The following is a 26,103-nucleotide window of genomic DNA, read 5'->3' on the forward strand; positions in this document are numbered from 1 at the left end:
ACATATATTTGCCAACAATTTACGGATCCTCGCTCAACAATCGTTAAAGAACTTGGCTCAACATTTTCTGATATGGTTGCAAGTTGTGGTCAAAGTTTTGAGAGCGTAATGGATTTTTTTATGGAAGATATAATCAAGCTTCTTGGGTCCACAAATAGTGTTATGAAAGAATGTGGTCATCGATGCATGATGTCTATCTTACGAAATTGTTCATGCAACAAGACTTTTCCATATTTAATAAAATCAGTTACAACAAAGGGAAATTCTGTATATGTTCGGCAAAGATCTGCAGAATATATTCGATTTGTTTTGATTGCTCAAGAATTTATTAACCAGGAATATCATCTACCTTCAGATAAACCTAATCTTCTTTTAATCCAACTTTCTGAGAAAAATATATTGCTTTTAGAAGATAATATCATATCAATTATGCAAGATGCAGATCAGGAGGTTCGAACAACTGGTCGTCAGTGTTACTGGCTATTTAACGAGATATTTCCTGAAAGAACAGAACGAATAAAAACTTTAATTGAATACAAAATATTGGAACTTCTTAACACAGAAAAAGAAACATTACAGTCGCAAATCAACAATCATAGACAGCGGATTATAGACGGGAACGATGCGATAGCCCCTCCTCGATTGTCTTCTTCTAAACATCTGTCTTCTCAGTCAACTCTGAATACACTTTCTTCTTCTCCTCGTTCAATGCCTTCCAGCCCGCCCAGTTCTCAACCACTTTCTTGTTCCCAAGAGCCAATTTCACTTCAGCCTTCACCTTCTTTTTCAGCAGGCTCAGCCACAGTTCAGACTTCATCTCTTCCACATCCTTCTTCTGCCTCTTCTTCTTTGAATGATTCGCATCCGAATGTTCGACAAGCATCTGCAATTACACCACCGCCTCCTCCTCCACCTCCACCACCTTCAGCTCCACTACAGCTGTCTCCAATTGACTCTCATGCAACAACAGAAACTTCAAAGACTTTGATTCAAATATCATCAAGATCTCATTCTCCTTCTTTGCCATCTTCATTTCCTTCTTCACTTGCATCTTCGAGCGAATCATTTCATTCCATTCAGAACGAAGATTTTCAGTCAATTTCATCAGCGCCATTTTTGCCACCGCATTCGTGTCCATTGCCCCCTTCTCCTTCTCTTTCACTCTCTCCTTCAACATCTCCCATTCCCACTTTTATCAATTCTCCCTCTCCTTCTCCACCACCGCCACCTCCTCCCCTTCATTTGTCCACTCTTTCACCAACACCCTTTTCTAATTACACCCGTTCTGCTTCATCGACGCCTTCTTCTGCTTCTCCTTTGCCTCCTCCTCCTTCTCCTCCAAAGTCAATCAATTGTGCGAATTTGCCTTTGCCTCCTCAGCAGCTCCCATCTGAAGCAGACATCGCCAACAAAGCTGTCAGTCCTGTGCCACTTCCTGCTATTCCTACTTCGGCTGTGCAATCAACTTGCCTTCCAACATCATCTGCTCCACAAAACAATGTGGCAAAAAATGCAGATGAGTCATCTTTCCATTCAGCCATTCCATTTTCGTCAAATTCCTTTGCTAAAAAAGTGTTCGAAGATTCGCTTCAGCAAAGTGTTATTGAACCAGCCAAAGAAGCAGAATCTTCTTTGACTGAAGATGAAGCAAGGCTGCTTTTGACATCTACGCCAACAACGCAAATGAATGAAGACGTCTTTTTCTCTGTTGTTGAGGCACATTTCATCCTTCCCCTCCAAAAACATTTCGCAGAAAGTAGAGTTTCTTCCATTTCATCTGTCAATTCAAATAATGCGAACAATCAAGAAGTGATTGATTCGTGTGAGCGTATGTTCAAACTGATACTTTCACATCATTTTCCATTGTTAATTCTGCCTCAAAAGCGCACAGAAGACAAAGATTTGCTCTCTTTCAATTCATCTTCCTCTTCTTCTGATCCGTCTCAGCCATGTTCTTCTTTCATTTCTTCCATTTCCTCTGACAGTTCATCAGTTCACCAAACATTTTCTCCTTGTCTTCTTCCTCTTCTCCAAATATTCGCATATGCCGATGATTCAGCAGCAGATTCAGATTCCGTTCTTCGAATATCTTCCCTTTTTGATTCATTTGTCGTTGAACTTGTGAAAAATGTTGGCAAAACAGAGAGTTCGACAAGTCTTCAGAATGAAAATGATGATGAGTCAGCAATGCAACATGATGAGCATTCAGCAATAGAAGCAGCTACAAATCTTCTTCATGAATTCTCAGAAGAGCCAAGCAGAATTGAAGCAATGGAATCATCTGATTTTGTTGCATCTTCGTCAGAGCAAATCAAAATGGTGAAAACTGTTCTGGAAGCTGTTCATATACAGTTGGAGAAGTGTTTGAAGGATAACAGCAATTCGTTGAATGCGAATGAAGATGGAAATTTAGAGTCAAATTCTTTGGTCAGTGCACAAAAGCCTTCTTCTTCTTCTTCTGCTTCTGCTTCTTATCCAGGTGAGAGCACTTCTTCACAGGCAAATTCATTTCAACAGCATTCTCCTTCGAACGATAAAGTTGTGAAGAGATTGTTGGGATTTATCGTGAAAATAATAGAAGCATTTTCAGAGAGTGTTTCAAAGTCATATTTATTGAATGACATATCATCATCATCATCTTTTTCTTCATCAGTGAAAACAGACTGTTTCTCAAGTTCAGATTTGCCACAAAATTCTGTTTCAGAATTTATTTCAAAAATAAGATCATTTTTGTTTTATCGCTTTCGGAATAGCATTCTTCATCTTCTGTCCAGTTCATCATCACTTTTGAGAATGAATGTGTTGGATTGTGTAGCAAGCATTTTATATAAGTGTACTCAAATGGACCTTTCACCTGCAATTGAGCCATTCTCCGAAGCATACAAAAGGCTTCTGAAAGCGCATATACAAATGAAGCAATCAAGACAAATTGTAGATGGACTTCTTTAAAGATTTTGTCAAATTAAGTTTTTTATGATTTTCTGTTTTTTGTTATGTTAAATCCATATAATAATAAATTTTTGATTTGAAATTTCTTTTCAAACAAAGAAAATTCTATTGTTGTGTTAAAACGCATTTGTTTTCCAGAAGTTACCCTTAATTAGGGAAATTTCAATTTTAAGTTTGATAAGCATTTTCTGTGAGAGTAATAGAGTAAGCTTGATTCCATCAACAAAAATTGACACGCAAATAACTTTTCAATGATGGAAATTATAGCTGAAGACGAACTTGATGTTCCAGAACGTCCAGAGTTTGTTTTTAATTTTTTGTTCATTTCAGTTCAATAATAACAATATTGATTTTATTAAGGTCATCTTCACAACGTAGAAGCACAATCAAGAGTAGCTCTTTAAAAAAATCACGAAATAAAAGAACTACTCCCAGAGCTTCAAAGGCAAATGAAAAATGTGCAATTTGTGGAAAAGGTCCAGAAGCAGGTCCGACAAAATCATTTAAAGAGAATTCAGGGAAACTAACAATTAAAATGGTCATATTGCAATATCGTAGAGAATTTTTGGAAGAGCAATGCTATCTTGATAGACTTATTGAAAGCGAGACAAAAGGTGAACAACAGCCAATTCTTCAGCAAAAGCTTCAAACATCTCTTCGAAAAATCTCCTCTTCCAATCATCATGGAAGATTGTCAACTGACGCATTAATTACATTACCAGCTCGCAGGTTAAATACAACCGTTCAAAAAGCTGCACGCGTTTTTGATGGAAGGTTATCTCTTAAATCAGCATTAGAACTTATAAAAAAAGAGAAAGATGCAGCTAAAAAATCGAAATATATTTCTCAATCTTCTAATAATAGCGGAAAGCCAGCAAATCCTCATTCAGCAAACGATCAGCAACTTGATCAGTCATTAAAAATGAAGCCTTCAAAAGTTGATCCGTTAAAAATTGAAGCAGATAAGCTTCAGCAAACGGTGTCCTCTGAGTCAATTTCAGAAGGAGAGGAAACTGATCGAACAATGCAATCAGCCTCGGGAAATGCTCAGATGAACTCAAAATCAAAAAAGCGAACATCCGTTTTTGACAGGTTGTCGCAAGACCCAAGCAGCAAAGAGCTTCCACTTCGCAAAGGAGATCTTCCATTTCCGTCAGCAAATTTTCCTTCTGATATTCTTCAAAATACTCAACAGGAGTCGCGTAACATTCATTTTGGGATCGAATTGAAAGAGCTTGAAAAAAAAAGTGGAACACCGAAGGCAAACAATTCTGGTGGTTCAATGCAGAAGCACCGCCAATCAGGAGGGCTTCAGCCAGGTCTGCCTATTCAAACACTGTCAATAACACCATCTTCGAGAAAAGACCAGCCAAACACAGGCGATTCCTCTGCATCGTCCACTCCCTTCACAACATCCACCTCTCCAAATTCTCAGTCAGCTTCACATCTGTTAGCTTCCACGCCCCACAATCTCACAGGGCGGCAGTCTTTGTCTCCGTTCATCTCCACCCCGCAGAGCAGCACGGCAGATCTGCTGGGCACAATTGAGACACGCAGGAAAACGAGGTTTTTGACGCCTGCTGGCGACTTGTTCAATTTGGAGATTGACTCTTCGCTGAGCAGAAGAGAAAGCAGAACGCCAAATGAAGAGATGAAATACACTCAGGCTGTTCAAAAGAGCAGCGGCAGAAATAGCTTCAGTGGAGACTATTCGTCACGAATAACATCTGCCCCTCGTTTGGATGTGTCACCATCTTCTGCAGCATCACTTGACTCACCTTTGCGCTCAAGACCTTCTCCTTCATCAGCACACTCCACTGCATCTTCCTCTTCCTCTTCCTCTTTTCACTCTTCTTCAAAGATGCATTCTTCTGCTGTGATGCCGTCCAGGCATAGAAGCTGCCCAAAGTCTCATCCAGACGCAGATGCAGCCACAAGGCGCTGGAGACAAAAGAGTCGGGAGATGTCTTCTGTGATCCACCCGCTGAGCTCTCTTCGCCCAGACACTCGCCTGGCTGACGACGGAACAAGGCCGATTTCGTCTTCTTCAGCATTCTACGGCAATCCTGCTCATTCGTTCTCCCCGCCTCTCTCAATGCGACACTCAGACTCAAAAATAAAACCACCCATTGGAGATTCAGAATTAAACGACGAAGGCGGGCTGTTTGGCTCAGATTTCGAAGACAAAAGCAGAAAACCAGAAAAAAACACACAAAGCAACGGAGCAAATACAGCAGCCTTTGGAAGAGAACATGGCACCACAGGCGATGCCAGCGTGTTGACTGCCTGGGACGAACCAGTCGCCTCTTCCTTTTCGCCCACGAGAGCAAACTCAGCCACTCACAAGTCTCAAAAGCCCCTCAGTTCGCATCCGTCTTCCTCGACACGCAGATCCGCTTCGACGCGGCTGGGCTCATCAACCAAACAAAGTGCCCAGCCAGCGAAGTCGTGGATCGAGCAGCAGGAGGCCAAAAAGAGCAGATGGATGGCAAGGCTCTCTTCTCGAAGTGCTCTTCCTATGTCTTCTTCGCTGTCTGCCTCAACATCAGCAGCAGCATTTAACAGAACTCAGAATGACTTCGTGGAAACATACAGCCGCTCGTCTTATCGACCTTATTCTGCTTATTCGCAGTCTTCAACTGCAGAGCGAACAACAAACGAGATGCTGCTGAAAGGGATGGAAGACAACTATCGCAGAGGAGATGGCAGAGATTCACATGCAGAAGATGATGAATATGAAGAAGAAGAAGAAGAGGAGGAGGAAGATGGGGAGGAAGAAGAAGAGGTGGAAGAAGAAATATTTGCAGACAATGATATTGAAGAGCTCGATGACAATGAAATATTAAGTGGAGAAGAAGAATTGGAGGCACTTCAGAAGCGCTTTGATCAGATAATGCTGTTTGACTTGGAAGAGTACAGTAAAAGCGAAAAGGAGGAAGTTAGCACACCCACAGCTAGTAGAGACAAGATTCCGCTGCAGTTTGCCACGCTTCCATCCTCACCTCCGTCGCAGCCAGCAGCAAAACCTCCTTCTTTTGCTCAGTCACAACAAGCACAGGCACAAACATCGTCTTCCTCCTCTTTGCATGCTTCTGGCACTGCCTCTTCACGAACAATCGCTTCGTCTTCGTCCACACCTCGTTTGAAGCACGAAAATGAACAGAACGAATCTTTATCTTCATCTCAAGTGAACACTCCATACTCATCTCGCATTCTCCCTTCATACAACTCTCAATCCGATCTTCATGATTCTTCTTCTTCTTCTTCTTCGTCGTCTTCTTCAACTTCTTCACACAACACCAGCGGCAGCCGTCCGTTTATCAGTGGCATCGATCGCCACGGTACTCAGATTCTGCCAGACAAAGTTCTGTCGATGATAACTCCGCCCCAGAACACCTTCAGCTTCTTGTTTGCTTCCTCTGCTCGTTCCAGTCTGTTTGAAAGCAGCGCCCAAATGCAGACAATCACTCCACCACTTCAAGTGCCAGCCACTTCACAGCTGAGTTATGCCACTCAATCAGCAGACACTTCATCTCATTCACAACATCTTCGGAACGGTGCAAATTCTGCCCCAATAAAAGTCAGCCAGCGCCGCTTTGCTGATGCGTGCATTGTTCTGGATAGTGGCAGCGATGAAGAAGTGCCCCCGCTTCTGAAGAGGATCCTGCCATTCATCTCGAAGCAGAAGTACAACAACCTCAAAACAGACCCGCTGTTCCTGTCTCAGACGGTGACAGTCTGTCTGAAGTGCTCTCTGGCATTTCGCTCTCTTTACAATCAGAAAAAGTGAAGTCTCACTTATTTTTGTGGAGAAAGCGCTTTTCCAGAATTGTGTGTGAGTTATTGGAGTTTAATTATCTTTGATGTTTGTTATATTGACAGTTTTCGTTGAGTGTTTTCGTGAATGTGTTATATCCATTTATTTTTTTTTCTTTGTGTTGTTTTTCTAAGTTAAATTTCCCCACATTTGATTATGAAAAAATATATTTTTTTTTAGTGCGACGATATTTTTCAGTATGTTTTTTATTAAAAAAAAAAATAAACAAAAATTGGTGTTGTTTGCATTGCAACTTCAACATTTTAAACAGCACATCTCAAAAACAAAACAAAAAAAGCAACAAAAAAGATAACCAACGTCAATAAAAACAAGTGAAATTAAAGTCTTCTTGAAAACGAAATCTTCCAAGAATATCAAACACAAATAGAAATCCTAACTTTTAATAGTGAAATAAAATATCTTATTTTGTAAACACACAAAATATCACAAAAACCGAAATAACATCATCAAACAGTTGGATGTGGACGAGGGCGCGGACGTGAGTGAGGTGTCTGTGTTGAATGGACAAAAGGCATTGGAGAAGGAGACACAGAAGAAGCATCAGAAAATAATGCATCTCCAGTTTCATCTGAGGGAAGTGAGTTGAATGAAGGCAAAGGAAAAGAGGATGTAGGCTGTGAATGAATTTGAGGATGCATTTGTATTTGTTGCATTTCACGCCGCTGATGAGGTGCATGAGAAGAAGATGAATCATGCGGGAAACTATTATTATTGACTTCAGATTCACCATCTTTCTGATTGTTTTGCGGCAATCCCCCAAAAGAAGATAAGGAATCAGCATGTGAAATGCTATTGTCAACGTGTTGTTCCATCTGAGTGTCAGCAACATGATTTCTCGTCGAAGAAGCAGAACATTCAGAATGCTCATCATCTGACAGATGCGTTGGCAAATAAGGTGAAATGGATGAATTGCTGGGAGTAATCAAAGAAGTGGAAGAAGACGACAATTCTTGTGAGTTGATTGATGGGCGTGGAGTGAATAAAAGAGACGAAACAGAATTGTGAGCGGAAGAAGAATGAGAGAAAGGCTGAAGAGGCAAAGGCGGAAGTGAGGAAGAAGATGAAGATGATGTTATCATTGGGGTAGAAGGAGATAAAGAAGGCATAGCACCACAAGAGGTCAAAGAAGCAGATGCCTGTGAAGGAGATTGAGTATTTGGCGAAGCAGAAGAAGGAGAATGAGAGGGCTCTATTGATGGACTGATAACAGTTTGAAGTGGAGAAGATTGAGAAGCTATTGATTGATTAACAGGTTCAGTTGACGAAAGAGAAGGAGGCTGTGAGGAAGGTAAAGGAGCCCCCATTGCTTTGTCTAATGAAGAAACCAAATCATCAGAAAGAGAAGGATATTTGGTGTAGTCTGACTGGAAGGAGGAAAGAGACGGGTGATTCCGCGAAGAAGGGAAAGACGAGTCGATGTTTCGGGCGACGCTCATCATCTGTCCGAGAAGAAGAGAAGAAAAAGAAGGAAGCGATTCGTCAAGTGCCGTGACGGTGTCTGAATGTTCTGTCAAATACTCAGAATTCAACGGAGGTAGAGGCGTGAATGTTGACCGAGATGAAGTGAAAGACAAAGGAGTGGATGGAAGTGAATTGACATCAGGTAACTGCGAAATGAAGCTTGGCGAGTCAATTGAATGTGAAGCTGAATGAAATGGAGTGAATGTGCTCACGTCGTCTGGTGTTGGAGACTGAGATGATCGTGAAAGAGGAGGAAACTCTGTTTGTGTGAAGACTCTTGGGAAATGCTCGAAAGAAGAAGAAGAAGAAGAAGACAATTGTGAGTGTTTGAGAGAAAGATGCATTAACTGGTGTGTTGTCAGAATGGTCGGTTCGACTGGAACAACAAAAGCGGACACTTCAGATGGCTGAGGATTGATTGCGGCTGAAGAAAAGTCCATTTCTGGAACTGAGTGGGTGCTGCTGGATTCTTCCTCTTTCTTTGCTTTTGCTTGTGTTTCTCTGTCTGTTTTGCTGTCTCTATCAACTTTGTGCACTTCTTCAGATTCAAAGTTTCCACCTAGTTCATTTTGCGGTTGTTCAGATCTTTTTGTTCTGCTCTCTTTTTTCTTGTTGGCGAATTCCTTATTGTTTCTATTTTTTGTTTGAAATTCATTTGCATAATCAGAGAAAAACTGAGCTTCAATTTCTGAGTCTCGAAATCCGACGACTAAAGCAGCACCAAGAGACGGTAGCGGAACGACACCCATTTGGATAGAAGGAAGATTTGAAGAGAACGAAGTGAAAGTTGCTGGACGAGATGAAGGATTGGAAGGTGTGTGAGTTGATTGTGCTCCCTCGACAGTTCCAAAGTGAGAGGTGCTTTTGTCCATTGCATCTGACGATCTTGATGAAAAAAATCCTCTGTGAAAGAATAAAAGATAAGGAATGTCATTTTGATGTTGGGAAGAAACGGTTTCCTCCAACAATAACCCACCAATATGAGAAGTGAACTTTGAATTATGGCTAGGATGTTGAGCTGCCTGTCGATCTTTCTGATCGCAGTTACGAAAATCCTCGCTTTTTTGATTCCACAGCGATAGTGAAATAAAAGAGAAGAGAAATGCTAGCTCGCTCGGCTGCAGAAATAGTTTCAATGAAATTTCTTGTGCAAAAGAAAATTCCGTTTTTTGGGATAAAATCCAATTGTCATCAACTTGAAATAATAACTCTGTTCCACAAGGAAGCACAATTGATGCAAAATATACAATTGAAGATGGAAACATTGCACTAATAAGTGAGGAATTCCTGAAAAATGGAGAAAACCATGAGCGTGAATATGTTGTTGGTAGAATAATAAGAGGTCGAATGTAATGGTTTGAAAATTGAATGAATTGTTCCTTTGTTCGTATTTTTTGAGGCCATGTTGCGCTGTCCTCATCAACACCAATAGAACTGTGCGCATCATATGAAGAAAGTTCTTTTTTTTTCTTTTCCAGTTCTTCGAGTAAAATCCGCTGTATGGTTATTGGAAATAATAACTGAAATGCATTTAATATCTGGAAGCTCAAAAGAGAATTATTGTATTGCTCAGAGCGATGCTTTGTGAGAATTGCGACAATCATGTCATTTCCCTCTGCCGTTGCAATAATCCAGTCGTATAAAACAAAGGAAGACAACGATAATTTATTGGATGCAAACATATGCATAGCTACAATAAAATCAATCAAGTGTTGAATATGAATTTGGCTGCATTGTTGTTTTGTGGCAGTATTCACAAAAACCGTTCCTAATTTTGATAAAATAAGACAGAACTCACTCCTTAATTTCATTGTAAAAATTACAATAAAACAGAAGGTGTGAATGGTTTTTGTTTCCTCTTTGAGTAAAATTTATTATTCTGAAAATTAAAAATGGGTATAATTCTTTAAAAATAAAAATTGTAATATCCATTTGAATGCATAAAATAACGTAACTACGCAATATAAATTTAACACGATTAAAATATTAAATACAAAGACTCACGAATCATTTTCTGATTGGTTTTTTATTTCTTCTTATTCTTATCTTTGGAACTATGCTTTTTTGTATTTGACTTTTTTGGTTGGATTTGTGTTTCTGGCTTCTTTGACTGTGATTGTGACTTTGACTTTTCAGGTTGATTTTCGACTTTTGGACTCGACTTTCTGGTCATTTCAATATTTCCTGCCCAGAAGACGCTCACAAAAACCTATATTTTTATATATTGCAAGAAAGAGAGAAAGAAAAGTGAGAGAGAATTCTAAAAAGTTTCAATAAAAATTGGATACATACCACAATGATTCCGAATGTTTGTCGTGGTGTAACTTTGTGTCCAAAGAAGACGACTGATAAAATCAGCGATAAGCACTGTCAGAAGAAAGATTTCAAAATTCGTTTGAAGAAGAAAGAATTCAATGATGAATAACAAATGAAAGAAAGATAAAAAAAGTCAAATTTCTAAAAATTGAAAAATGAAAAAATATTTTTTAAAGAAGAACTTTTCACGATTTTCAAATTTATCTTCTTTTTTTAAGTCCATTCATTTGAACAACAAATCTCTTTTATTCAAACTTTTCTTAGTGAGGTCGCAACATTCTTCCACCAGATGCCATATTTCTGTTTTAAGGAAATAATCATAATCTGCCCCATAAGATGAAATATGGATATCAGTACAATTCCTGCCAATTGCTTTGGATTCTCTTTCATAAGCTCAATTGAGTGCTCTAATTTGTGATTAACGACAATGACTGATAATATTCAAATATGCAATTGCTCAATGTTGCATCGTTAAATAATTCGAAAAAGCATACATAGAAACAAGAATAAAGCTGCGACAGGCATGTTGCATGCTAAAATTAAGTTCATTGAATGCCTGAGAAACAAAAAAGCAAAACTAACATTTGTATATGTTTGAGAAAAAATTCACACCCTTTCTTTAGCAACTTTGACTGTAATTCATCGAAAAAGCTGTTAAAATTCGTGCTCACAACAACCAACATCTAATCAATAAAAACAATGGATGAAATGCTCTTTAATATAAATCAATAAATAACAACACACAATTCCCAACCAAGAAACATTTTCCAAAAGTCCCTGTTGGGCTTTAGGCGACAACAACACAATCACAAGTCCGGAAAACAGCATTAAGGAGACAATAATTTCTTGGTAAGAATATCCTAAAATTCCTCCTGTTTTCTTTTTGCTACCATTTATTATAAAGCTTGCGGGCATTGCTTTAAAAAAAAAAAAAATCAAATTTTAATACATAAAACATTCTACTTTCATGAAACAAACCAATAAGAAGCTTTGCAGATGAAAGCAAAATTTTGAGCGGATACGGAAGGTAATTGACTGAAAGACTCATCAAAAACACTGCTGTTGCATAAAACGCTCCGCAAGCAATGTTAATAAAAAAGTCTTTTTTGGTAAATTTAACATGTTTTGTATTCTTTTTTGTTGCAATAACTGTACAAGAGAGAAACAAAAATTGTTTTTGTTAAATCAAAACATGAGTCTGAAACATAATACCACATAAGCTGAACAATGTCGTGGTTATGCAATCCACAAATGGTATTAACAGAGCAAATGTCATGTCCTTCTTGTTTCCGGTCATTGATAATCTTCAAAAATACAATCAGAACACAAAATATTAATGATTTTAAACAAATGCAAACATCTTTTCTGTTCCAAATTCTTGGAATAAGCACGTTAAAAGAAGAGCGCAAGAATGGAGAATAAACATGACAATATCTCCAACAGATCGCTGAGATTGTACTTGTGTCATTTACACCAAAATACAAAATGATGGATCTACGAACCATTATGAAGTTTTGATTATAAAAATTACAAAATATGGCAATGTCACAAACTATTCTTTTGCGCAAAAACATATGTTAAAGAAAAAATCATATCAAAAATGCATTGAACAACAAAATTAAGCATAAAAATCATTCCACAATCGAAAGAACGAAAAAGATCAATTCAAAACATTGAAAAAACACAAACATTTAAAGCCGATAATAATAAAAAAATACTAATTACCAATGAGCCAAACGGGCATGCTCAGATCAATAGTGGTTGAATCGCCTTCATTGGGATCATCATTTGTAACAGCGATATATCGTTTTCTTTCGAATGAAAGAGTAATTTCATCCTCTTCTTTTTCGTAATCCCTAACAATTATACATCCTTCTGGTATTCTGTTTATTTCTTGTTGACTCTTCTCACCATGTCTGAGATCTCTGTCAAGTGCTCTAATCGCGTTTTCCATTGGCGTCAGCTCTCTCACAGCAGCGCGCTCCACCTTCTCTACACCTGTCACAAAGAGACTGAAGATGTCAGCCAGAAACAGCTGAATGCCGCCAACAGAACTCATCTTCTGCTCTTTTCGAGTGCGCAACACACGGCCAGATGTTCTCGAGCGGCTGTCCAAAGACATCTGCCCTGCCTGCTCGCTGTACTCGCTGCTGGACTCGGCTGAGCTTCCTGAATCTTCACTGCCATATTCAGACAAGCTTTCGTTGCTGTCCCCGTCTGCCTCACCTTCAGCAGCTGTGCTTCCCAAATGAAGAACAGCTGCCCTCTGCAGACTGCGCTGCTGCTGGAGAAGCAACCTTCTTTGGGCTGACTTCAGAAGTGATGATGGAATAGACAAGATTGGCGTCAGCAGCCGGCCAGCCACTTCGAGTGGGATGCTGGCGAGTCTCTTCATACCCCCTACGAGCATCTGCTGCCAGTTTCCCCTCACCACCCCTGCCTCCACATCCTCTCCCAGCCCTTTTGCATGCCCTGCCACTGCCACAAGTGCTGCCACCACCTGCCCGAAGAGCGGAATCACACGCGACAGCTCAGCTTTGTGTGTCACTGCGAGCTCAGTCATTGCCTTCTTCGAGAAAGGCATCACGATCCCTTTCATGAGACCGCCTTGGTAGCCATCCTGGCTGAAGAAGGGGAAGTCCAAGCACACACCTTCGAACGAAGGGATGATCGATGTGATGTTGTTGAATGTGAGAGAGCCCCCAACAGCATTCAGCACTACACGGAACAGCGACGCTTTTGCTGGCTTTTTGACACTTTTGTCAGGCGAATCTGACATTCCTTGCTCTGTTGGGCTGGCTGGATTGGATGGTGTCTGAGCACTTCTGTCGTCGTCGGTGTCTGACCGGAACGAGAGAAAGAGCGTGAATGGATCCATCTCAAAGGAGAAGCAGAAGCCAGGTGCTTCTGATGGGTGTGCAGCACTTCCAATTGTGTTTGAAAGTTCTTTTTTGGAGTTCCGGATGAAGTTTTGATAATGTGAAAAGTAAATTCTGGGGACAGATGGTCTTGATGAAGACGATGAAGCATGAGAAATTGTTGCTCTTCTTCTCAACTGCATTCGATTGAGTTCGAAAATGTTTTGTTTTCCACAATGAAACGGCAACTGTGAAGGGAGAGGATGAGAAAGATAAAACAATTCTGGATGATGTTTCTTCTGCTTTTGCAGCAAGTAATCGTCGCTGAATGGACTGTGGAAATTCAGCCATCTTTCTGATATTCTCCTCATCGCTCTCTTCTCTTCCTTCTCCTTCGCAGCAGCAGACGGAGGAGGCAGACACCACTGCATCACAAACGTGAGCAGCGCAGAAATTGTTGACTCGTTCAAAGAGACTGCCACAAGTGAAGGTAAATGGAGGCGAATGAACGAAGAGCCGAATGTGTCGACTGATGTGCCAACAACTGAGTGTGTCTCCATATGCAGCAGAAGAGGCGCCGGGTGGCTGGCAATCGCAGGTAGACAACGTGAATCAGCCAGCGCTGAGACAAAAGTGGAGTTTTCATCAGAAGATGACTGGGAAGACGAGCCGTCGTGCTTTGAGGGCAGGTATGCTCTGTGGACAAGATAGCAGGAAGGATATGATGCCATTGCCTTTTCATACAGCTTCCGTCTTCCAGTTGATGTCACAACAGAGTTTGCAAGATTTGCTGGCACGCACAAGTCAGTCATGCATCGGGGCACATAAAGCGGATGGAGCTGTGATGCATGCAATTGAGAAACTAATTCAGCAGGCGATGGAGTGACAGGTGGTGGCGATTCTGGAAAAGCCACAAATCCGACTGCCTGTTCAGATGTGTGACGAATAAGACGCTGTATGGACAAAGCTTTCTGCAGCTCATCGTCGACTTTCAGTCTGTTCATCGAATGCGTCGAAAGAAGATAATCGAAATGTGGTTTTTGCAGCGGTGAGTGGAGGAAAGATGCAATTGTCCTGTCTTTGATGATGAAATCACCTATAACTGTGTCGTTTACAGAGCGCGGATACGAATTCATCATTTTTGAAGTTGCATATGATCCATCTGCTTCGCTCAGAACAGGAGGAAGAAAACCGTCCAAATGATATGCAATATCCATCATTTGCATCTCTAAGAACGGAACATGTTTGCCATCGGTGTGTTTTCCTGCATCCTGTTTTTGTGTGATGTTGTTCCAAGTGCCCTGTTGAGGCAGCACCACGTCGAGTGTGGCCTGCTTCACATCTGCGTGGAAGGAGTAGTTCAGAGGAGGACGAGGATGACCAGAGGGAAGCAGAGCACCTGCGGGAGGAGGAGGCGGATGGGAATTGACCCTGTTTGAGGCATAGGAAGAGCGATGAGCCACTTTGCGGATTGCTTTGGTGTTTTGTCCAAGAGGCGTGTGGAGAGAGGCAGAGCAGGCTGTTTGGATTGAGCCAACCAATGATTTGCCTGTGGATGGACGGTTAGCAGCAAGATTATCTTTTTCTCTGTTTGTTGAACAACTTTGCTTTATGGCGTTGTGAATTGGGCGAACACTCGAAGAATTCGAATTAGTTGTCAAAATTGGTATTTCTGGAATGCTCACAAACGAAGTCTTACCAACAAATAGCTTACGAGGCGTAAGTTTGTTGTTTTCCTCTTTCATTTTTTGTTTTGTCTTTCTATCTGTTCCATATCTTAGTTGCCATTGCTCTTGTGGGATGTTAAGTTCGATAGAATAAAGAACATCTTTCTTCTCAGAAGAAGCATTGTCTCTTTCAGCAACATCTGATGAACCTCTGCTGATCACATTGAACATGTTTTGTAATATAAATTTTCCTTTTTTGGCTTTTTTCTGCTTTTTTGATGATTTCTGCTGTTGAATTGCAGCAGAACGATTCGCAGAAAGCGAAAGAGGATAAAAGCGATGTGGATGCGAAGCAGCTCGAAGAAGAAGGCGCGAAACATCGTTTTGCTGTGGCTGTACAGGAAACATCAGCTGAAGCTGTGTTGTGTCTGCTTTTCGTGTGGTTTTCGCATCTTTCTCTTCGAGTGGATTGGTAAGTGCTTCACTGAGTTGGGCAGAGCCTGTGAATTGTTGTTCCGTTGAGATATTTTTATTGTTAATGTTGATTTCATTGCTCTCTTTGACATCCTCCTCCTCTTCTCCTTCCACTTCTTCTTCTTCTTTCCAATTCCATTCTGGAAGTTGAGCTTCCATGATTGTCTTAGTTGTTCTCGGGACGAACTTGCCTAGATGCGTATTCCACTCCATAAAACCTTTCCCCATCAGGAAGAGGTGTCTGTCGTCCCACATGTGCATAATCTGCCAGAACATGCTTGTCACTCCTGCCAATTCCGTCCCGTCGACTCTGCCAATCGCATTCACACAGCTCAGCTCAGTGATCGATGGGCGACGGAAGAGCGCTGAAACTTCTTCTAACCCACTCACAATCTCAGGCACAACAAATGAATTTGTGCTCTCCTTCATTGCTTTAATACGTTGTGTAATAAACTGATCTTTCTGCTGTTGCTTTTCTTTCTTTGAAATGTGTTTTCCTTCATTTGCTCTCACAACTCTGTTGCAAAAGCGCTGTGCTATTCTTCTAGCTGCATTTGTGAGCAGTTCCATCAGATGCGTCTCTTCCTCAATTCTCAGCTGAACACTCCCAAAGGAGCATGCGGTGCTGTCGAGTCTAACCAAAATCTTGCAGCCTGTCTGAAGAAGATCCCTCCTTAGAAGCAGTGCAGAGTGTGTGTGGAATGGATGCTCAGAAAGTGTCGAAGAACCCAAACTAGTTATCTTCTGCGACAGATCCAACGGAGTGCCTTTTGGCTGAATTTGAGGCATGGCAAGGAGAATGGTCGGGACATGCGGTGGGAAAAAGCCGCCATTGTTCTGCGAAAGAGAAGTCACAGCAGCCAACGAAAGAGGAGAGAGTGTTGCACTTTCAATGAGAGATGCTATGCTCGGCGCAATTGACGCAAAATAGACAGCGATTTCTGCAACTTTTCGAGATGTTTTTGTGTGAGTTGCTTTTTGTTTGTTTCGGAAGGCCAGTTGTTCGCTGACTGAAAGTGGAGGTGGAGTTGGAGGCAGAAGCTGCCACATGCGGAACTTAGTTACATCGTCAATGTAGAACAACTCAGCCAGATTGATCTTGCATCTGATTGGAGGATTGATAAAGAGGCTGAGCGCTGAATCGTTCAACACGATGTCCTCGAATGTCTTGTGCTGCTCAGAATGAGCTGATGCTGTGTCACCATTGCTTTTGCCAATCGCTTTGCCAAGTTCAAATACAAGTTGCTTCTGTGCTGTCTCTGGAATGCCTCCTTTCTTCTTCCTCTTCCAATTAGCACTTCCGTTTTTGCCGTCATTTTTCCTTTCGGCTTCCTTTCCGTTCCTGTTTGAATCGCCTATCCTCCACATTTCAACAGGCGAATGATCAAATGCCAGTACTGATCGGCAGAGCACGGTTGCTCCATGAATGGCATCATCGTCTGAGAGATTGACGTTGCTGTGCTGTTCAACTGCAGCTGTGTGAGAAGACAAAGGGATTCCAAAGCGCACTGCATCAGAAAAGAGGCGCTGATGGAGTGGATGTGCCGATGGATTCAAAGCAGAAGGAACGTGGAGCTGATGGCAAAGGAAATCGGATGATATGTTTTCTTGTTGGTAGAATTTATAAGAATACACCTTATTCAACTGTTCGTTTGGAGGCCTAGAATTGTTGGGGTTATTGCACATTTGCATCAGTTTCTTGGATTTTAACCACTGAGTCAGTTTATTTATTCTCATCTGTTTTGTTCTTTCTTTGCCAAGATGATTGCGCGGATCCAAAGTGACAAGAATGTCATCTCCCCAAACCTCCCAATTCATAAATGTAGGTTGTGTGCTGATAAGCTCAAGTTCTTCTTTCCTTTTTGGTTTTTCGGTTTCTTTCTCTTTATCCTCTTTATTGACAATCTCCTCCATTTTTCCTGTAGCATTGTCAGATGAATGGTCAGAGCCAGATATCTGACTTTGTGTTTTGTGTGTTAATTTCCATTCGTTTGCGATTGAAGCGACCGCATTGTAAACATCGTCTACGACAGACAGAATCATTGGAGTGTGCACAACTTCTGTTTCTTTCAGCACACACGAAAGATTCAAAAGTGAAAGAGGCTCAGCCGAAAGAACACGATGCATTTTCTTATTCAGCTCAGAAGTCGCTTCGCTTCCATCTAATTCGTATTCCTCTGCTATTTTGAGCAGATCACTCACTTCTTCATACGCCCAGCTGTCTAATTCCTTCTTCTCATTCTCCTCCTTCTTCTCCTTCTTTCTCGCCAGGCTTCTTCTGCTGAATGTGAATGCTGCTTGTATTGCTGAGTCATACGGCACAAAACTGTCAATGCCATTTCTCTTTTGCATTTGCCTGTCCTTCTCTGCTTTTTGCATCTTCCAGTCTTCCTTTCTGATTCTCCATTGTTTGTCACCTCTTCCTCTCTTCCTCTCCTCCTCGTTGTCCTTCAGCCTCCCCAGCAGAACGGAGGTTGGTCCAATCAGAGTCGCACAATGCTCACTCGGCCCACACACAAGCGAAATCCAGTCAGCAGAAAAAGCGCCAGTGAGTTGGCGGCAAATGAAGAAAGGAGCAGGAGAAGAAGGAGAAGATTGAGAAGGAGGAGGAGGAGGAGGTCGTTGAACAATTGGCTTGTCAGAAATCAAAGAAGAGAGCGATCGAAAGCGCAGATCTGTAAATTCAGAGGAAAACACTTGAGAACTCGAAGAATTGTCAGAAGGAAGAGTCAAATCGATATGAGCAGGGATGTTTGTGAGGGCAAGAGAAGGGCTGTGAATTCGAAGGGAGACGAATGAAGGGAGCATCGTGAAGAAGATTGAAGAGTCATCAAAATCAACAAGAATGTGCGTCAGAATGGGCAGGTGAGCAGAGGCAGAGGTTGTTTGAGATGCAGCCAAAGATGCTAACTGACTTGTCGTTACAGCAGAATTAGACTGAAAACTATCTTTTTTAACTTTTTCATTGGCAGAATCTGATTGATTGCTTTGTTTCTGTGTGTCTGCCTTCAGAATCTTGCTGTTGCTCTCTTCAATCCTCGACAGAATGTCTGGTGCGATTTCATCGAGTGCAAGCACAGTCGCTCTGACAATCGCAATCAGCGGCTGAGGAACGCCATCGTCTTCAGCTGCACCAAAATCAGAAGAAGACGATGTGGTTAGCAGAAGATCTGAGTCATCCGTCTTCAAAAGAATTGTCTCCTGTTCTGTTTGTGTGTCTATGCTGTCCAATTCATCTGTGTCGATGAAGAAGAAAGTGTCTGGAATGCATACACGAATAAAGAGAGGGTCATCCACACTCAAAAGTGGTGAGGAAAAGAAAGAGGAAGGTTGGGTGATGCCATCGAGATCGAAATGAGGGCGTTTGAACGTGCTGCTCAAGCGCTCTGAGATTATCTGCTCGTTTGTGTAGAACTGATTGACGTCTGCCTCTTGCTTCTGACAAGATTCTTGGTCTGTTCCTATTCGGTGGAGCATCTCAGAAAAGAGGGCTGAGTGAAGAGAAGAAGCTTCAGAAGCAGAAGAAGAAGACGACGACGATGATGAAGGAGAACTGAGACAGGACAATAGATGCTCGTGAATAGACAGCTGAGGAGACTTCAGACTGGTTGAGTGGCCAGGCGACGCTGCTGATGAAAGAGAGCTGTCTTCGTTGGGAGGCAGAGAAGAGAGCTGAGGCGTGTAAAGAGAAGGCACAGCGAAATGAAGAGAAACAATGCGGTCGACAAGAAGAATGGCAGATTGCGTCTTTTTGAGCGGATCGTATTCCAAACGCTGTGGAAGAGCATTGTTGACAAAGTTGTTGTCGAGAAGAGGAGCATAACTGGATGAATGATACTTTGAATGTGAAGAAGAAGAGGAAGAAGAAGAAGAAGAAGAGGCAGAGTTTGAAAAGAATGAAAAAGAAGGGGAATATGTTTTCTTCCTCTTCTTCAAAAGAGAAGTCGAATACACAAAAAGCGAATGAAAGCTGACTGCAACACTAACATCAGGACAGCGCTTGATTTGTCTGCAGTCAGATGCCTCATCAACCTCAGAGACATTCGCTTCTTGTGCAATTTGAGTGATACTTGGTGATTCAGATGGAGAGGAGGAGGAGGAAGAAGAAGAAAAGGAAGAAGAAGAAGAGGAAGATGATGATGAACAAGATCCGCTATTTTTTGGTGGAAGCATACAACCAAACATGTCCTGAGTGAATGCAGTGAGTGAGGGGTGGATGAATTCTTCTCTTTCTGCCTCTCTTTCGCTGCTGAACGGAGCAGAAATGCGGATGAGATCGCTCTCAGACGCCGAGTGTATCTCAAACGGAGAGTCGAAAAAGGCAGCAGAAGTCGATTTTTCTGTGTGGGATTCGATGCGATGGCGGATGGTGGAGACGAAGAAGGCAGAAAGAGGGTCGTTTATGGTGACAGGCACATCATCTGCCTCGTCCTCGTCGTCAGAGGCAGACAGTGTGAGTGCTCGGAACATGGACGATTCGAGTGGAGAAGACTGACTTTTGCGCTTGGGAGGGAGAGAGAAGAAGAGGAAGCGCTGTTCGTGTGGATGAGAAGCAGAAAGAGGAGGAAGTGGAAGAGAAGAGGGAATGGAAGAGGAAGAGGAAGAGGAAGAAGGCGAGAGTGGAGGTGAGATGGGTGCTGATGAAGAGAATGAACGCAATTGTGTTGGTGGAATTGAAGAAGAAGATGAAGCAGCAGCTGAAATGATTGACAGAGGCGATTGAGATGATGATGATGAAGAGGCAGACGAAGATGAAGATGAAGGCAAAGGCAAAGATGAACGAAGAGAAGAATTATTAATTGGAGAACGGAATCTTTCGCGTGGCTCAACTTGAGAAGGAGGCGGTGGGTCTGTTGGCAAGCAGACGCCGAGCATAAACAGAACATCAGAAAGAGAGAAGCAGAGGGCATGGCTGTATGAATGCTCAATGAACCGGATGGAAGAAGAAGTGTTGCTGGATGACTGTTTGAGAGAAGAAGAGGAGGAGGAGGAAGAAGAAGAAGAAGAAGAAGAGGAAGAAAAATGAATCGAATCTGATTGACTCTTCTGAGAAGGGACAAGCACAAAGAGAGAGAGGCCGTCCAGTTTGAATGTCATTCCAATCACAAACAGCCTCTTTTGAGAGGATTCAACAGCAACCACAAGCGTCTCTGCCCGTTTTGCCTCGTCTGACGAAGAATGTTTGAGAGACAAGATTGTTTTGGCATCTGCTATCTTCTGAAGAGACTGAGATGTTGATGGCTTGGTTGTGTGTGATTGATCAGTCAATGAAGATGATGAAGAGGAAGAGGAAGAAGAGGAAGAAGAGGAAGAAGAGGAAGCTGATTGAGAAGAAAGAATGTTGAACTTATCAGAAGAGCTATCTGACTCATCCAAATGGAATGAAGAAGATGTTGCGTGAGGTCTGAGAGAAGAAGAAGAAGCGATGGCAGAAGTGACGTCGTCAACAAGAGAAAGAAGCGGAGTGACGAGAGAAAGAGGAAGCATCACAGAAATAGGCTGAGCAGAAAAGGAGAGCGAAACGTGGAAGACGGTGCGGAAGAGAAGGGCAGAGGAAGACGTGGCAGCTTCAGAAGTGGGTAAGAGAGAAGGGAGAGGAGAGGTTGGGTACATTGGATAGACCTGGATGTGGAAGGAGAAGGGGTCTTTGGAGAGAGAAGAAGAAGAAGAAGGAGAAGATAGAGAAGATGGAGAAGATGGAACAGGAAGAGAGGAAGAGGAAGAGGAAGAAGAGGAAGAAGAAGATGATTGATGAGAAGATATTTGTGAATTGGATGATGATGATGATGTGGAAGAGGAAGAGGAAGATGAAGAGGAAGAGGAAGAAGAAGATGTCTTTGAGTGCGTGGTTGGAGTTGAAGATGAATGTGAAGATGAAGTGGATGAAGCAGCATTTGATGTGGAAGAAGGCAAAGTGGAAGAGACTGTTGAAGAAGAAGAAGAGGCAGATGCAGATGCAGATGCAGAAGAAGAGGAAGAGGAAGAGGAAGAGGAAGAGGAAGAGGAAGAGGAAGAGGAAGAGGAAGAGGAAGAGGAAGAGGAAGAGGAAGAAGAAGGAGGAGGAGGAGGTGATTTTGTAGACGTTGAAGTGGATGCTGATGTGATTGAAGCCTTTTGATTAGCAGAAGAAGCAGAAGAAGAAGCAGACAAAGATTGTGTTGAACTCTTTTCAATCAAAGAAAAATTCGGAATGCAAATCATTTGTATCAAAGAATCAGCACTTCGAAGCAACTCATCTTCTATTTTCGAATTTGGATTCTTTTTCTCTTCTTTCTTCTCATTTTGCTCAGAAAGCAGAGGCATTATCAGGTTTTCTGGTATTTTCAGTGGAAGAATTTTCGATCTGCTGAGAACTTCGAGTTTTGCAGAGCGCAGAACAAAATGGACAAGCACAGGGGACAAATACTTGCTGATGAAGTTTTCTCGCCTTTTCTCCTCTTCCGACAGCTGAAATGCACTTTCATTTGAACTTTTGTCTTCGACTGAATTGTTCTGCTTCTGCTTCTGCTTCTCCTCCTCTTTCTCCTCTTTCTCCTTCTTTTCTTGTGTGTCTGTTTCGTGTGGAGTGATTGCATCCACATTGTTTGATGTCTCAGTCTTCGTTTTTTCCTCTTTGTCTTCATTTTGCAATGTTATCTTGTCTTTTTCATTGGATGTTGAGCTGATTGCGCTTATTTTGTTGTTTTTGTCTGTTGAAGTGTTGCGAATGAGTCTTTTTGGGGCAGCTATGCAGAGATGGATGCTGTTGACAGAGAGAGAAAGATGCTCCTTTTGTTGGATTGGCACATCTGAGCAATGAGAAGAAAGAGAAGAAGAGGAAGAGGAAGAGGAAGAAGAGGAAGAGGAAGAAGAATAGCATCTTTTTGAGTGTGAGAAAGGCATTTCAGCTGTGGCTGAGTCGATGCCAATGTGGATGACAGCATCATACAGCCATCGGATGTTATGCTTTGGTGTTAGCCGTTCTCTTTCTGCCTCTTCTTTAGACACATCTGTTTGTTCTTTTTCATTGCTTTTCTCTTTCTCCTTTTTCTCTTCCTCTTCTTTCTCTTCTTTTTTCTCTTGTTCAGTTTCATTCAAATCTTCGTTTTCTTGTTCATTTCTGTCTTCTGCTGTCTCTTTCTTCTCATTCTTCTCGTTTTCTCTCTTCTCACTGTCACTCATGGCAACACGCATTCTCTCTGAAAGCATCGCGTCTGACCCATTTTTTGTGCTTTTGCCCATCGGAGACGAATGTTTGATAGGAAAATGAGTCAAATTTGAATGCGTCTGCATTTGCGGCTGAAGAACATCTGATGTTTCATCTGATGTTTCTTCGGCTGTTTCTTCAGGTGTTTCAGAGAGCTTTTCGAGAAAAGCGTCTTCGATAGATGGAATGGAGGAGAGAATGAGAGACGAGGCATTTTCGCGTGTGAGTGTGCTGAAGACACACTGGAGAGAAGGAAGAGACTCATTTTGCAGCGGATTCTGAGTGAGTGACTCAGAAATGAAGGAAAAGGGATCAGAAGAAGAGGAAGAAGAGGAAGAGGAAGAAGAGGAAGAGGAAGAAGAGGAAGAGGAAGAAGAAGGAGAAGAGAAAAAACAAGCTGTTGAAGAAGAGCAATATGAAGGAGCAGGTGAGTTTGATGGATAGTCAGAGGAAGGACAAAACAAAGACGAGAGAGGAATCAACTGCTCCTGCAGCTTTCTCTCTTTCTTCAGTCGCTTGCGCTCTAATTTCATTTCCTGCTCTTCATCCATCTCTTCGTGCTCTTTCTCGCCACTCACTAGACCACTGCCAAAAATCAGCTCTCCCACTTTTCTTTGCCCTTCTCTTTGGCTTCTGTCATCTTCACCTCCTTCTCCTCCTTCTCCTTCATCTGCCATCTCATCGCTCATCACCCCTCCCGTCAGTCTATTTAGCCTTCTCCTCAGTCTGCTCCTCTTCTCTCTGATTGTCTGCTTCTGCTGTGCAATCATCGCCAGTATCTCTTCTTTCTCACTTGACGAGAGAACACGAGAGGCAGAGCTCCAGAGCGGGACACGCATTCGGAGGAAGTCTTCAGCCGAGGCATTTCGGAGGGAGTGGATGGACAGCAGCTGAGAGGGTTGGGGGATGAGGGCATCGTATGCGATGTTCAGACGGAAGAGAGGCAGACGCTGCGGCTGAGAGGATGTGCTGGCGAGGGAGTTGGAGGTGCGATGGAGCTTTGATCGTCTGTACGAAGAGGATGTTTGGCGGAGAGAGCTGTTTTTGGAGTGGGGAAAGGAGTTATAATAGACATCGAAGTCGGGTGTAGGGTGTGCAAGTGAGGGCGAAGAGGCAAAAGGCGAGGCTGCAGAAACAAGAACTGTTGACCCCAGCTTTGACGAAGCATCTTTCGATGATAATTTTGCTGTGTTTTCCTCTTCCTGCTCGTTGAGGAGCTGCGGTTTCTGCTGCTCTTCTTCTGCTTTTGCCTCGTCTGCCTCACTGGAAGAGTCTCCGCTGTTTTTAGACGATTCTTCCTTTGCCTTTTGCGGCAGCACAACTCTTTCCACTTTCTCAACTTCTCCTGCCGTTTTGAGCAGCGACAAGATCTGGTTGATGCCTTCTGTGGTGACATGTGCCATCACCTGGTGCAGGTTGAAGAACACACGCAGATCAGAAAACCCGCCCCACCTAAAGGGAAAGATCACGGGCGTTAAGGGCGACTCCTTCTCGCCACTTGTGAGGGCGCTGTCAGAAGAAGACTCAACTTCAGCACCTTCACTCGGGTCGCTGATGTTGAGCATCATCAGATTCTGCAGGAATTGTGTTTCGAATTCCGTTGGCTTGCGCTTGGAAAACAGCGCACAGACATCCAAGTCGACTGAAGGGAGTCTCAGAAGCATGAGAGGCGGGGATGCTGGTGAAGAGAAGTCAAAATAAAAAATAATGAAAAAAAAATATGTGAATGTGGATAGTAAAATAGAAAAAAGGAGCAATTAGCAATGCAATTCTATTTCAATCAGAGAAATACAAGGAAAGCAGCACACTTTTCGTGCAGCCGACGACAGAAAGCGAAATGTCCTTGAAAGAGAGGTGGACGTTCCACTGGTCTTTCCTCTTTTTCGACTGCACAACGCCGTCTTTGACTTCCACGTCGTCCATTTCTCTGTTCCGCCAGATGTCTTCAAACGACTCGCCCTGCTCAGTCTCCATCCCTTCCGGAGTTGCAGCCTCTGACGGCGCAGAATTGTCGGCAGTCAGCTCGACGTGGGAGATGTTCAGCAGAATGTCTCCTTTGCGGGGGTTGTGCGACAGAGACGGATGTTCTGTTGCTTCTGTGGAATTTCTATGGACTTGCTCTGGCTGTTCTGTGGCGTTGATGGGTGTAGATAAAGCTTGTGCCAACAAAACAGTGGGCCTGTCATTTTCTTCAAAAGACGGTGCGTTTTTATGCACAGGTGAAGATAAAATAAAAGAGTTTGTTTGATCTTTTGAACATAGTTTATTTGTATTCTCAGGATTACGAAGAAGTATCGATATTGATTGTATTGTCAGGCCTGATAGATGAAGTATTTTCAATATCAGATTCATATAATTTTCTAACGCATTTAGAAAGCCAGATTTTTGATTTGCTTGATCTTCTTCAGTTGATTTTTCATCTTGAATCTCCGATTCTGCTGGCATTACATTAATCATCTGATAATCTAGAAATGAATAAAAGTGAAAAATGTATTCATTAATTTTAAGATGTGTTGTTCAACCTCGAATTTTAAGAACTATGAAAAATGATTTGAAAGTAATTTTGAGTGGAATAGAAATTTGTGGATTTGTTAAACTACCATATTCAATTTCAAATAATGTTGTTTCCAGCTCTGAATTTAAGTTCTAAATTTTTGTACTTATTTTTAAGCTCAAATGAAAATATAAAAACACAAACCTCAACGTTTAATTCAAAAATATCAGGTGAATTGGTTTTCAATCGACTTATATCTCCAAGTATGTATTTTTCAAATTGAATTCCGGTTAAATTAATAATTTTCCCTCTAATTTGCTCTCCAGACCATCTTCCGACTGCACTAACTCCTTCACCGACCATTTGAATTCCTTTAAATCCAACTTTTGTAGCCTCTCCCCCAACTCGAATTGCTGCTCCTATAGCAGCTGCAGTAAGATGTGCTGCTCCAGTTATTGTTGCAGAGCCTACTTTTTTTACTGCATTAAATATAAATGACATGATAATTTATTATTTTTTAAGATATAAAAAGGTAAAGGGTTTTCAATTTTTTGGAAATTATAAATATTTGATTTAAAATATCGTATGAATCATTACAGAAAATATGTTATTCATGAGCTAATTTTTATGGAATAATTAATTCTCTTGATTCACATTTCATTTATGCAAAATAACTTTTTTTGATATGAATAAAAAAACTCATTTAATTTGTTATGTGATCATTTCTTCAAAAAAATTTTTTATTGGAAAAATTATCTTAAAGCATTCCTTATTTGTTGTTAGTATTTTTTCTTTTTTCTTTCTTTCTTTCTTTCTTTCTTTAAAATAAAATACGCACTTTTTTTAAAAACAAATTTTGC

The 26,103-nt window shown here is 41.8% G+C and overlaps 5 protein-coding genes across 5 annotated transcripts; 2 read left to right on the plus strand and 3 right to left on the minus strand.

The window, feature by feature from the left end:
• Window positions 1-429: 429 nt before the first annotated feature.
• MONOS_519 (uncharacterized protein) lies at window positions 430-3,070 on the plus strand (the record flags this gene model as incomplete). Its single annotated transcript, XM_067875316.1, has 1 exon — window positions 430-3,070. The coding sequence occupies one exon, from the start codon at window positions 430-432 to the stop codon at window positions 2,947-2,949; it is 2,520 nt and encodes an 839-aa protein (XP_067735587.1). The 3' UTR covers window positions 2,950-3,070.
• A 61-nt stretch (window positions 3,071-3,131) lies between these two features.
• Window positions 3,132-7,002, plus strand: MONOS_518 (uncharacterized protein). Its single transcript, XM_067875305.1, has 2 exons — window positions 3,132-3,250; window positions 3,310-7,002. The coding sequence occupies exons 1-2, from the start codon at window positions 3,201-3,203 to the stop codon at window positions 6,737-6,739; spliced, it is 3,480 nt and encodes a 1,159-aa protein (XP_067735588.1). The 5' UTR covers window positions 3,132-3,200; the 3' UTR covers window positions 6,740-7,002.
• A 5-nt stretch (window positions 7,003-7,007) lies between these two features.
• On the minus strand, window positions 7,008-9,936 carry MONOS_517 (uncharacterized protein; the record flags this gene model as incomplete). Its single annotated transcript, XM_067875295.1, has 1 exon — window positions 7,008-9,936. One exon carries the CDS (start codon window positions 9,934-9,936, stop codon window positions 7,234-7,236), a length of 2,703 nt encoding a protein of 900 aa, XP_067735589.1. The 3' UTR covers window positions 7,008-7,233.
• Window positions 9,937-10,101: 165 nt separating this feature from the next.
• MONOS_516 (putative solute carrier family 35 (UDP-galactose transporter), member B1) lies at window positions 10,102-12,032 on the minus strand (the record flags this gene model as incomplete). The annotated part of the gene is made up of 9 exons (XM_067875284.1): window positions 10,102-10,457; window positions 10,541-10,615; window positions 10,820-10,995; window positions 11,059-11,120; window positions 11,177-11,247; window positions 11,309-11,481; window positions 11,543-11,713; window positions 11,777-11,868; window positions 11,923-12,032. 9 exons carry the CDS (start codon window positions 12,030-12,032, stop codon window positions 10,275-10,277), a joined length of 1,113 nt encoding a protein of 370 aa, XP_067735590.1. The 3' UTR covers window positions 10,102-10,274.
• A 67-nt stretch (window positions 12,033-12,099) lies between these two features.
• On the minus strand, window positions 12,100-25,744 carry MONOS_515 (uncharacterized protein; the record flags this gene model as incomplete). Its single annotated transcript, XM_067875273.1, has 4 exons — window positions 12,100-24,427; window positions 24,558-25,214; window positions 25,272-25,395; window positions 25,448-25,744. 4 exons carry the CDS (start codon window positions 25,742-25,744, stop codon window positions 12,282-12,284), a joined length of 13,224 nt encoding a protein of 4,407 aa, XP_067735591.1. The 3' UTR covers window positions 12,100-12,281.
• Window positions 25,745-26,103: the final 359 nt, after the last annotated feature.

Source organism: Monocercomonoides exilis (genome assembly GCF_001643675.1).
Source record: "Monocercomonoides exilis strain PA203 chromosome Unknown scaffold2-2631571, whole genome shotgun sequence".
Classification (NCBI taxonomy): Eukaryota; Preaxostyla; order Oxymonadida; family Polymastigidae; genus Monocercomonoides; species Monocercomonoides exilis.